This window comes from Serinus canaria, chromosome 1A, assembly GCF_022539315.1.
Source record: "Serinus canaria isolate serCan28SL12 chromosome 1A, serCan2020, whole genome shotgun sequence".
NCBI lineage: Eukaryota > Metazoa > Chordata > Aves > Passeriformes > Fringillidae > Serinus > Serinus canaria.
In genome coordinates this window covers 29,439,314-29,451,710 of record NC_066314.1, presented here as the reverse complement: position 1 = coordinate 29,451,710, position 12,397 = coordinate 29,439,314, and the positions used below count along the sequence as shown (strand labels likewise).

General features: G+C 35.5%; 1 protein-coding gene across 1 annotated transcript in view; it reads right to left on the bottom strand.

Annotated features, from left to right (window-relative positions):
* The window catches only part of ARID2 (AT-rich interaction domain 2), a 93,644-nt gene that overhangs the window by 39,340 nt on the left and 41,907 nt on the right, over positions 1–12,397 (bottom strand). The window contains exon 4 of the mRNA XM_009095036.4: positions 90–223. Within this exon, the coding sequence (XP_009093284.2) occupies positions 90–223 (134 nt within the window). The remainder of the gene's footprint in view (positions 1–89; positions 224–12,397) is intronic.

The following is a 12,397-nucleotide window of genomic DNA, read 5'->3' as shown; positions in this document are numbered from 1 at the left end:
ACTATTTCTGTAGCCTGTCAAAAAAAAAAAAGAAAAAAAAAGCACCCACACAGATGAAGGAAATAGCACTTTTACTCTCAAGAATTTACCTGACACACTGTGTTGCTGGTAGTTATAGGAAGTTGGAATTGCACCAATAGGAAGTTGTGGCTTTGGATTGCCTGGTTGTACCTCATCATCCTCCTCTCCAAAATGATGCACTTTTTCATACTTTTCTAGATAACTGTAATAAAATTATAAAAAAATGTGGTTTTAGTGCAGCTAAATCTTTAATTCTGAAAGCAGAACTTCCAAAGGAAGCAACCTAGAAACACCAAGATTTACTGGAAACAATAATCAAAATGCTGAAGAACAAATCCTGAGTCAGGCTGACAACAGGTGACAGAAAAATGTAGATATGTGTAATTACTGCTTTATATACCAATTTTTTCACATTTTTAAAAAATGATACTTAGATGAATTGCAACAAATTGCTCCTTTTTGTGACTAAGCCTGTTTTTCCTAATTCAACTTTTGTTACTGAAAATAAGTCTTCAAGGGAAAGCATCATAAAAACTACTCTGTGCTCATTACCAATACATATACCAAGGTCAAGTCCAGAAAAATACTTATTTCTTTTTGCCTTATTTAAAGAGAAACTGTACACTGGGTCCTAACAACTACACAAGAGTATGAGGCTTCAGGGATACCAAGGGCAGAAATTCAGGATCAGAACTTGAGAGCCATAACTGCAGCCAGTAATTGCTAGAAATCCCTCTGAACCCCTTAAGGAAAAAAAAAAACAAAAAACGCTGATATACTGTACAAAAAATGGACTTTAAGCACAGAAGTTATATATACAAAAAGTAAACAGTCAAGCAGCTTGGTAAATTAATTACCTCAATGACAGTTAATTTAGCATTAGAAATGTAACTTTCAGAACCTTCTACACTCCAGTATATAAAATCAATTTAAAATACTCACTGTAGTATTAACTTCACAGTGATATGTAGTTGAAAATCCTTCATGAAATTAAGATCAAAGCTGCCTAAATTTACAGATTTTAACTGTGCTGAAAAATGACAATACCAAGTCAATGAAATAATAATACTGTAAAATCAGAAAAGAATTTAAACATTTTATATTTCTCTTTGTATATGCTAAAATATTTACTATATGAGCAAGCTTTTGTATAATTTTTGTGAGTGGACACTAAAGTAATTAACTCACAGTAAATCAGAAAGATTTTAAGGAAACCACATTCCCACAGACCTCTGAGGAATATTTCCCATTCATTAAATTAGTAATTATTTCATGAAGTGAGGTATCAATGACATAACCACACCTTTAATATGTTAGCAAACACGTTAAAGGTATGGTTTTTTAAGAAAAGGGTGCATTTCAGAAGAAATTAAAAATATCAGAGCTAATAAGGCAAATCATGCTGCATCACATGCAAATACCATTCATTTCTGGCTTGAGTTCAGGATATTCCAAGCACTACATATGCAATTGTTACATGAACCACTGCCATAGTCCCCTCCTTATTACATAAACTCTTAAGCCAGTTAAGGAACCAGCAAAAATCTTCCCTGCAAGTCATTTGCTTTTAGGGTTTTTAAAAGACTAAAAAATTACACTTAAATATGGTGGCTTTTATCTTTAAACTAAAAATACTCATTTATGTGAGTTAAGTTTCAACTGAGTATCTGCACAGAAAGTAAAACCTTTTAAAACTGTTTATAAGTTTTTAAAGTCATAGCTCAACACCGTTCTAAAATCTAAATCCTAAATTTTCTCTTCCCCTACATTTCCTTACCCTTTTATCCCACTTCTTTCCTTTAGCTTACATCTTATATCCAGATGAATCAAATCTGTAATTCAATCAATTTTAATTAACAGAGTTTGTGCATTCATGGTCAAGACCAAAAAGAGCAGTTCAAAGACAGCCTGACCTTCCCTTTTTCTGTCCGATCACTCACTCTTCAGAGAGCTCATTCAGAAAAGTAGGAGGATTCTACATTGGCTTTCCAGTCATTTATTCAAACTGAGCAGGGTCAGAAGAATACTAGATCTGGTGCAGGGGAAAACAGCAGGTGTACACAGCCAAGGATGCCACATGTACCATTTCTACAGTGGCAGAAGTTACACTGCTGTAGCTTGTCTAATAAATGCTGGGGCTAGAGCTAATTTCCTTGTATTTGCTGGTCTGAGTCAAAGCTTGAGCGTAAAACAGTTTCATTATTGAAAAAAATTTCATAGAAACATTTAGTAAGATGAAGTAAAAATCCCTATACAGAAACACCTATGGTACTCAAAATACAACATGCAAATTCTAGACTTGTCCATTCTACCAAGACCAAACAGCTACTTAAGCATTAAAAAAAATGCTGTACATATCATAAAATAATTTATGTTGTTCCACAGTATTATATGGAACATATACACTTAACCATATGCTTTTTATTAAGGCCATATTCCAGGAAAGCAGAACAATATGAATATTCTAGATGTTCTCCTCTGTTAATATCTACTTTACTAAAATGTGTTAAATCAGTTCCACTGAACACAGAAAATCTCAAAGTTCAAGAATTTACTTCCTTTCTTCTCTGAAAAAAAATTAGGTATGTATTAAAAGACCTCTGCAAACTAAAATGGTCATAATTTGTTCGGTGTTGACAGTGGTCACAAAGGTCTCACAAAAGTCTTATTAAGCATTTCACAAGAAACCAGGATTCAAATTACTTTTAAGTGATGATTTAATTTTTCCCTATGCCAATGCACGGATTGACTTCACTTTACTAAATTCTGAGCTCTTTATGTTGTTATTCAATTTACCCAGGTTCGCCTCTTCAAAGAAGAATCCTCCTTTCTTATCTCACCCCAAACTACCAAATTTGCCAAGGAAGAGTTGAAAACTAAACAAAATAAAGCCCTCAATAATCCCAAAGCATCAGTTATAAATGCTAAACCCTGCCTTCCTCCCACCCCATGAAAAACCCAAACCTCAAACCAAACAACAGAAATACATTTCCCACCTCTAACACAAACACTTTATTCTCTTTAAGATACTCCTAGTATTCAGGGAGGATGTTGCACTATTTGTCAAGCCATTGCGTGTAACAGCACTGTAATACTAAATTTCAACTATAATAACCAGACTGTAATAGACTCTTCAGTATGATTCTTTTATGCTACATAAGTACCAACTGTTTACAGACAGCTGTACAGACCTCAATCCTCCAAACATTCCTTTTGTTTCCTGCGGAGAGAATGCACAGGCTGGAATTTCAGTATAGAGAAGAAGCTTTGCAAAATTAGCTTGTACATGAGCTTTACTAGTCTTAAATTCTAATCTCAACAGTCTGGCATACAGCTACTATGCAAACAGCAGAGCAGTTTAGCATAAACACGTCTTGCTCTAAATACACAAGAAATTTAAAAATAATAAATGGAGCTTTTCTATTACTGAAAAACAGTTATGCAAATGCTCACGTTATAATCAGTTGCAACGGCTAATTTCATGTTCCAAAACAACTTGGATCTGTAGTTATAGGCTAGAAAGGTATACTTTGGTCACAGAAAAAGGTTTTCAGGAATTCAAAATGCTTCCTTAATTTCACAAAGTCACAGGAAATATACATCAGCAATAACAATCTTCTAAAGTTCTCTTTTAGCTTCAATACCGACTGAACAATTAGATCCCAACAAAGAAAGATCCAGCAAGTATCTACAAAAAAGAACTAAAGCAAGTAATTAAATGAAAGACCAGAACTGAATTACTAATGAAACAAACAAGGTATATAGGATAAAAAAGTTTTTACAAAGTCTTTTAAAAAGCTCACTTAAGTACTGTCTTGAAGCCTTGGTGAATATGGAGTAATCAGGAATACTGCCTTCTGTACACATGTAGAAAGATGCTCCACACTGTTAGTATGGCACCCTGAACTGCTGTTACCCATTGGACACGTGAACCAAAATACTGAAGAAACTGAAATGCAATGAAACCCATTTACAGCCACTCTTGGCTTTTCAGCTTGGATCACTCCTCTGTTCAGAGAGGTTTAACTTAAATTAAGAAATAAATGGCACAATAAATAATTTTTTTTAAAGCTACACATCCCAAACAAAACCAACACCACCACCACTCCCCAAAAACAACAAAACACACACACAGCTCTGGTGAATAGCCAGAACAGGATGTGCCAATTACTGAAAAATAGGGAAATACATGGGGAACCAGAGACAGACATGTGCAGACCGGCTACTTTTTGAAGGGCAAGTAATTTCAATGTTTTCTGAAAACCTGAGTTACTTTCAGGATCTCTTGATTTGGAAATCAAAATATCATATCACTTTGAAAATCAAATTCATATTGCTCATTCTGTTCCTCTGAGAGCAATAAATCACTTTGTTCCATTCAAGTCTGTGAGAGAAAAGTTCTGTGAAGATCAGCAATATTTTTGTCCATGAAAAATACTTATTTAGTAACAACACAAGTTTTTATTCAGCCCAGTGATTTTTAGGCTTGTTTTCAGATATTTGGGGAAAAATACTAACAAAAAGAAGCTGACACCAGGTACATCTAGGGGCATGTATAATTTACTATAAACAGTAGCCCTGAATGGGCTTAGAGTATACCAGAAACTGATTCATGTAAGAGGATAAAACATCTGGCTCATTTGGATATTTTGGCTCCTTTACCAGGACACAAAAAAATGCACCAAAATATATATTAAGCCAATGTCTGGCAAAACATGACATGTGCAGACATGAACTATCACAGTCCAACTATCAGTTCCCTCCTTTTTGTTCAGCTGAAGAGCAAGCAGGTACCATTTCTACCACAGCTCTCCACCTCACCTTTCTTGAAACTATATTTCTAACAGCATTACTAGTGGGGTGTAGGGGGATACAGTATGGGTAAATGAAGGTGGTATAGAAGGTAATCTTATCCCCCAATGAGTTGCAGCTGGACCAATTACTAAAGATTAGAAGCAGGCCTGATCTTAAGAGGCCACACCTGTAGCCAATAAGAACTAGTGATATAAAGAGTGGATTGGTGGGATCTGGAGCCAGAGGAGTCAGATGACTGCTGCAAGGACCAGGAATAGTCAGTGCTCAGAGGAGCTGCCTGAAAGAAACATCAAGGCAGTATGAAGCTCTGGTGATATGAAACCCTTGCACTATAATGATGTTAGAACTTATGCTATCTAAGACAACGATGGGGGACTGACAGCATGACCATGCACCATTTCTTTTTGCCTGAACACTGCCCATTATGATGCAAGACAGACACACACTTCCTGCTTGCTAATTTGTACTCCCTCTCCCTCTTTGCAATACTATTGACAACAACATCCTAGATAATCATGAGACAAAATCCTGACTGTAATAAGGATTTCACACTATTGAATATTTCAATTTGTATTACTTTAAAAGTGAGAATTGTTGCATATAGTCTCCCTCTGCCCCTAATCTGACGTGACTCCTGATCTAAACTCAAAAGCACTAAGGAACCCATGACAACTCACAAATTTGTGGTACCAATCAAAAGCTGCAACATTTTCAAAAATACACCATCTTTATTAGAAAATCCATTGCAGTCCTATAGCTTGAATCTATGTCTGATTCAGTTACTTGAAAATCCAATCCATTTATGAAGCCTAATACAGGCAGTATTTTAATCCCATAGAAGGCTGTTTCTCAGCAAGGCCAAAGCATTTAAGCTTGACACTGCTGGCACACACAGTGGAGACTGGTGCCACGCACTGCAATGAAAATCCTGCTTAGAACTTAACAAAGCTGCTGCTACAGCTGCCCCAAGTTAATGTAACACTCATTTACTCATCTCATAGATGTTCACTTACTAAATTCCTGTCCCAAGAAATATCCTAAGTAGTTTCTGAAAATGGCAAACAGCAACGTGCTACAAGGCTCTGCTCAAACTTTTAGTGTGCACCAAGAAACTGCCTCAAATTTGATTTCATGTCTAAGTGTTCTGCCAGTGTCATCAGCAATCTTTTCAGGTTGGTATTTTTTTTCCGCCCCGGCCCTAAGGGCACCATGAATTCAACAGTTAAACCCAACTATTGTCAGAACTGATGCTTGTAGCTGAATCCTTCAAAAACAACGTTTGCATTTTCCATCTTCACCTTGTCTACCTCAGAAACTGACTATCTCACATAATGCTTCCAGTGAAACACTGCACATGTGATTCTCAGCACTGTCTGATTTCTGGTTTGTTGTGACCACGTAATAGGACAGGCTGACAAATCAAGACTCTTAATGCTGTACTTGGCCAGCATGCCAGCCGAATAGGAAACTCCAGTAGGTGTGCTTTTCAAACACCTGGTAGAGTGCCCCACAGTGTGCCTGCTGGATACTGTCGCAACCAGCCTGCGCTGGCCTGTTTGGAAACAGGTCCCATGTGGGCCCATGAGGCCATACACACCATACCAGGGGTTCTACCATCCAGCCTCCACCCTGACAGATTCTGGCAAACTTCAGGGAAATTGTGTGCAAACTCGGAAGGCCTTGTGCAGATTAAACAGCCCAAGCCTGTTATACACAATCACATACATATTTACTTACATTTACATGGAATTTAAATATGTTAAACTTTACTGCCACATTTTGTAACACGAGACTACATGGTCCAATTTGGTTGGAATTTGGTTATAAAATTTTTAGCCAACCAAGAAACCTTTGCAAACAGAGGAAACCCAAATACATGCCTTCATGAAGCTCTGAATCTTTTCCAAGGCAATCTTTGTTAATATTTATTGGAAGTAAGTGTAAAAGTTAAGCATATAAGCATCAGCAACCCTCCAAGTTTCACTTTATTAGACATTACAAGAAGAAAAAGATTCAATGCTTCAAAGAAAAATATAAATAATTCAAGTTAATGAAAATACCTTGTTAGTATCTATAGGAACACCGAGAAGAAAGAAATTAAGATCCTATTTCATGTTTTCATACTCATAACACTCCAGCTTAGAAAGGAATAATGAAAGATATATTATCAGCCAACTAAAGTGCTAATGCTGAAGAGCAGTTTCAAAAGACTGAGGTGGCTGGAGGATGACATCAGTTTCTGAAGAAAATGCATTACCAGCAACTCCAACAGATTCTAGATAAATACACTGCCATGTAAGCTTGTCTTAATTTATTTTTCAGTTTTATTTACATGCAATCTACTTGTGATCCACAGCTGTGGTCCACACTTCCTTTACAGGAGTAAAGGACTGCATTCTCACTACTTCCCAAAAACAATTCAAATACAGCATCACCTCTTACTGCTTCAGTGGCTGCTTCTTCACCTGCTGGGCTTCACATCCAGGAATATCTGAGCTGTACAATTTCTAACAGTATTAATTCTCCAATCTTTCTCTTCAACAAAGGCAATTCCCAGATGCATTCCTCTTACTAATACTACAGTCACTCTGTTTCCATCTAGGATGACAGCTCATCAAATCTCAAGTATAATTGCAGTCTGAGTTTAGCTCTTCAAGCAAAACATCAGAACCCTCTAGATTTGTTATTATCTCCATCACATTTTCACAAATTCTTAAGAAACCCCAAAGTTAATCTATTTTGAGAAATAATGTACAGAACTGTCTAGATTTCTCCACAGTGCCTGAACACGAGAGTATCTGAATGGCAAAGATGCACTAATACAGATGGTACCACAAATTCAAAACTCCTGTAGGCCCACACAGGAAATTTTAACTAAGCATTGTGTGGTGTGCCCATAGCACAGCGACAACGTACCACTAGCCACACCAGTCACCTTATTTCAGACCATCACCGAAACCCCAAATACCAACACATTAGGAAAGCCACTGTAACCATTTCAAGTATTCATTATCCACTGCAAAGCTAGCAGCAATACAAATTAGTATCTCTACACCATAATATGTATTGTGACAGTAATAATAAAATTTTCAACAAATACAGCTTCCGACATAGCATTAGTTATAAACAGCATGTCTTGTGAAACAGTCTGCACAGAATGCTAAAACATGCTCTCAGTGAACACCATTTAGGTCACTAAGTGAAGTATCAAGATAAATACTAAAATAAAAATAATTTGTTTATGTGGATTCCTTCACAAACATATCCTAGGACTGTGTGGTGTTTTGCCAACAGATGTATTTATCTAGTAAGTGTATTTAACAAGAAAATATTAAAAAAAAATTAAACACATACTTCATTTAAACAAAAAATCAGAACAAAGTTATCATTCCTACACAACGTGGTAACTTGTAACACATTTAAAAGATGGAGGTTTCCATTAAGAAATAGCGACTTATATTTTGTCAAATACCAAAGCTAAAAATCTATTAGATACTCCCCAGATCAGAATCCAGCAAAAGCACATTAAACACATTATAGACTTTGAACACCAGAGACCAAGGACCACATGTTCTGAAAGTATGTCCTGAGACAAGCAACTACAAATATAAAGACATTTTAATGCAAATACACAAGTACGCATTCAATGTATATAATGTATGAAATTGTGTAACTTTCATAATGGTTAACATGAATAGGTGTAAACTGGCCTATATAAATATCCTACAAATAGTTAATTACTCTATGAAAAAAACTACACAAATAAACAAGTATAGCTTCATCTGGCCATTACTTCTCTTATTATTTAATTATTATGAAATTTAAATTGGAGAAATACTTTTTGTGTGTGTGTGTTCAGGTAGCACAAAAAAAAAAGCAGAGAAAGAAACACTTGACAGAGCAACACAACGTTCTATCAGAGCACAAAGTGAAGAGCTGTTCTCACTAAACAGAAAATTTCTGTAGCAATTCTGTCCTAGTTTTTTTTTCCCCAAATTCGGGATGCAAGCTGGGCTTGTAGTACATATGATTAAGAAAGTGATTCCCTGTTTTTTTTGGTTTCAGAGTTCCATTATCAAATATGCAAATAGAGAGAGCTAGTATTTTTTCACAAGAACAGTTTACTTTCAGATTTTCTGGGACTTCATTAGTTTTCAGAGAAACCTGATTAAGGGGTTTTCTATGTAATAAATTCTTTAATTTTGTGACTGCTAAGCATTACACTGAAGTTATTTTCACAACAATAATACCCTGAATTTATCCCATCAAGAATTTCCAGTTCTTTGACTTTCTCTCAAATCATTATAAATATCACAGCTTGCTATATTATCACAGATGGTGATAGCCACTTACCTTGTCTTGTCTATGCAGAATAAATTTATCCTACAAAGGCATAATCTGGCAAAATACCACAATTCATGAACAAGATAACACATCACATGCTTACAATTCAAATTACACACTTCCTCAGAGCACTCTGCTAAACTGGAAAAAGGCTCATCTGCAAAGACTTGAATACTACTTTTCAACTGTAAATACTTATCTTGAACATTTTTGAAATTTAGGATGTTTATACACTTTTCAAACTGCAGTAATAAGAAAAAATACCCTTTGAACTTAAAAATAATTTAAATTACTACAAATCTGTAACACGTCATATTTTAAAATATTAAAAATATTTCATTTTTTAAAATAACTGAAAATATTAAAAATTTGTAACACCAAATATTTGTGTATTTCACTAAGTCTGCCAACAGAAATGCTGCTCATGGATATTAATCAAACACCCCTGACAAAAAACATGTCAGCTGTTTCTAGGATGAGGTGTGGAAGTCCAGACAATACACAGTCAAAGTACTATCTTAATTATTGGAAAACAGCCCTTTCCCCCTGGCCTATTATTAATCCATACTCTTTGCTGCATTCTGGCAGTGCTTTGACAAGAAGGGCCAAGAGGTTCCCGTAACAAGCCTGGTAATTAGAAGGATATTATACATGAGTACAATAATTGTAGATCTAAATCTCATGAAAACAGCAGTCTAGAAATAGCTTTTCTAGATTTTGGCAATTGCTCTAGCCACCACGGTAAACATTTCCACAATACTTCTTTCAGTGTTATTCAACAGTTACTATGAAAACCCCAGAACCATAAAACACAGAATAAAAATACAGAATTTACTGATTCCTAATGCTTGTAGTCTGTTTCTTAAACTTATTGAGTCTACAAGCATTTACTAAAAACTTATAGCCATGCCATTTTATCACTTCTCATAGCTATCTGTAATTTCACCATTACTTTCTGCACAGATTTGGCTACTTTAAGAATTGCACTTTTCTGCCTTCATCATAAACCAGTCTTTTCCTGCAATTAAATTTATTTACAATTTCTCTGCCAAATTGTATTCCATGCTCTGACCACATAATCAAAGTACATGTACGAGTTTACATGTCCTTATTTATGTGGTAAATCAAACAAACTACGAACATTAATTAATTGCTGAACACTCTACCAGTGTGTAGAAAAAAAAAAGAAATGGAATTTAAAAAAAAACCTGAATAAGAGGATATTGCTGGGATTCGGCACACAAGGAACATAAATTCTTTAAGTTCCAGGCAGAGAGGAAAAAGCCACTTTGGGAGCAACTACTTTGTCTCAAAATCTTCCCAGAAATCAGTTTGTAAAAACAAATGCAATTGGACCTTCATAAGAACACTCAACCTAAAAATATCTGTATGTTCCAAATAAATACAAACCTACCCACATGGAAAGTAAAGTAATAATGATAATAATGACTAATAATAATGATAATAATGACTAATTTTACAATTTTTGATCACCTAACAATATGCAGTTATATGGTTTAAAGTATCCCAGTGCATTCTGAGAATGCAGCCAAGTGCAAATTTAGAAATGATGATCAAGAGGTAAGATATTGATTTAGCTGTCTTAAGTTGTAGAGGCTACACAACTATACCAGTAAAATCAACAGTGCTATGAGCATTCTTGTGCATGGTAATGAACTGCCTGCGCCACTAAACTGTCAAAGAAATGCCCAAAACAACTTCTGTCCAGGCCAATTAGCATTCTCTCAAGCAATTTGAAGGTACCATTCAGAGAGCCATCCTTGGTATGAGACCATTCCCCGGAAGTAACTCGGAATGTAACTACCCTGTTTTGGGACTAGGACTATGGGCATGAGCCATGTTATGTCGATTAGCCTGAGACACACTTAATTCACTAATATAGATATAGCCAGAGAATCACTGAATGCTACACAGATGGCCTCTAGCTTAACACTAATTCTGATAAAGCATGAGGAAAGCAGAATTACAGATGAAGTGTCACTCCTTCAGAAAACATTTTACAATAACCAACACAATAATCATGAAGAATTTATAAGCATTTTCTTTTTGCTTTTTATAACTGCAATGTAAAGCCATTAGAACAAAGATAAAAGAAAGACAACAAATAGGCATGATGAATACCGATAAAGCCCAAAGATCAGATTTCCTGTTGGAAAATATTCATCTCCGTCTCTGAAGATAATCATTGCAAATTGCTTTAAAGGCAGAAGGAAGAGAATTTTGGAGTATTAGAATGAAAAAAATAAAACAAACAGCTCTACTTTTAACAACTTACAAATCTAACAAATTACTCAATGAGAAGGCTGTTGTGAAATACATAATAAAACCACTCAAACTCTAATCTTATATAAAAACAGATACAGATACTAAAAATGTGTTGAGCATATTGGAAGACAAATTCTTCTTTTATAGGAAGGCTAAAAGAGAAGACCTCAGTACCAATTGTGTTCAGGTAGTAAGTATCAGAAAATGCCTGAAATATGTATAGTCCCTGCTGGTGGTCTGGGGTTTAGAGGAGATAAAACCTGATCCTCCACTGTGGATTAACCAGCCTTTTCAAACACTGCGTAAACCCAGTATGGCTTATTGTATTTCTAGTATTTTGAATGGAAATAACTTCTGGGAAGATAAATGCTCTACAATAAACATACCATGTTTAAGAGACACAGGTTAGGGACTTCTAAGACTGAAGAAAGTTCATTATGGAAAGCAACAAAGCCACATGGTATCTATATTAAGCAATATATGGGCACAAAAACAAACATCTTCCTAAATAACCATCCAGAGGTTATTCTTTCTTACCTCAGAGCCTTCTACACTCTACATAAATTTGAATAGCTCTGAGGGCTACCATCAGGTTGGCTTTGAGCAACTTGATCTAGTAAAAGATGTCCCTGACCAAAGCAAGTGGCTATGTGTGTAGGGTATGTGTACCATGGACTAGACGGTCTTTAAACTCAAAGCATGCTATGATTCGGCATTATTACAGCATACAATGACTGGATTTACTACTTACATTTCCTTTACCTGTCCTTTTGACTTCTACGGTGTGTAATACCAAGTTAAAACAACCAGATTTTTGAAAACCTAGTTATAAATTCATAACAGTGTAGTTCCACAAAAAAAGACACTTTACTTAAGTTTCCAGCTAAGACCAGCATAAGGCGCTTATCCCTTTCTTTAAGTACTCAATATT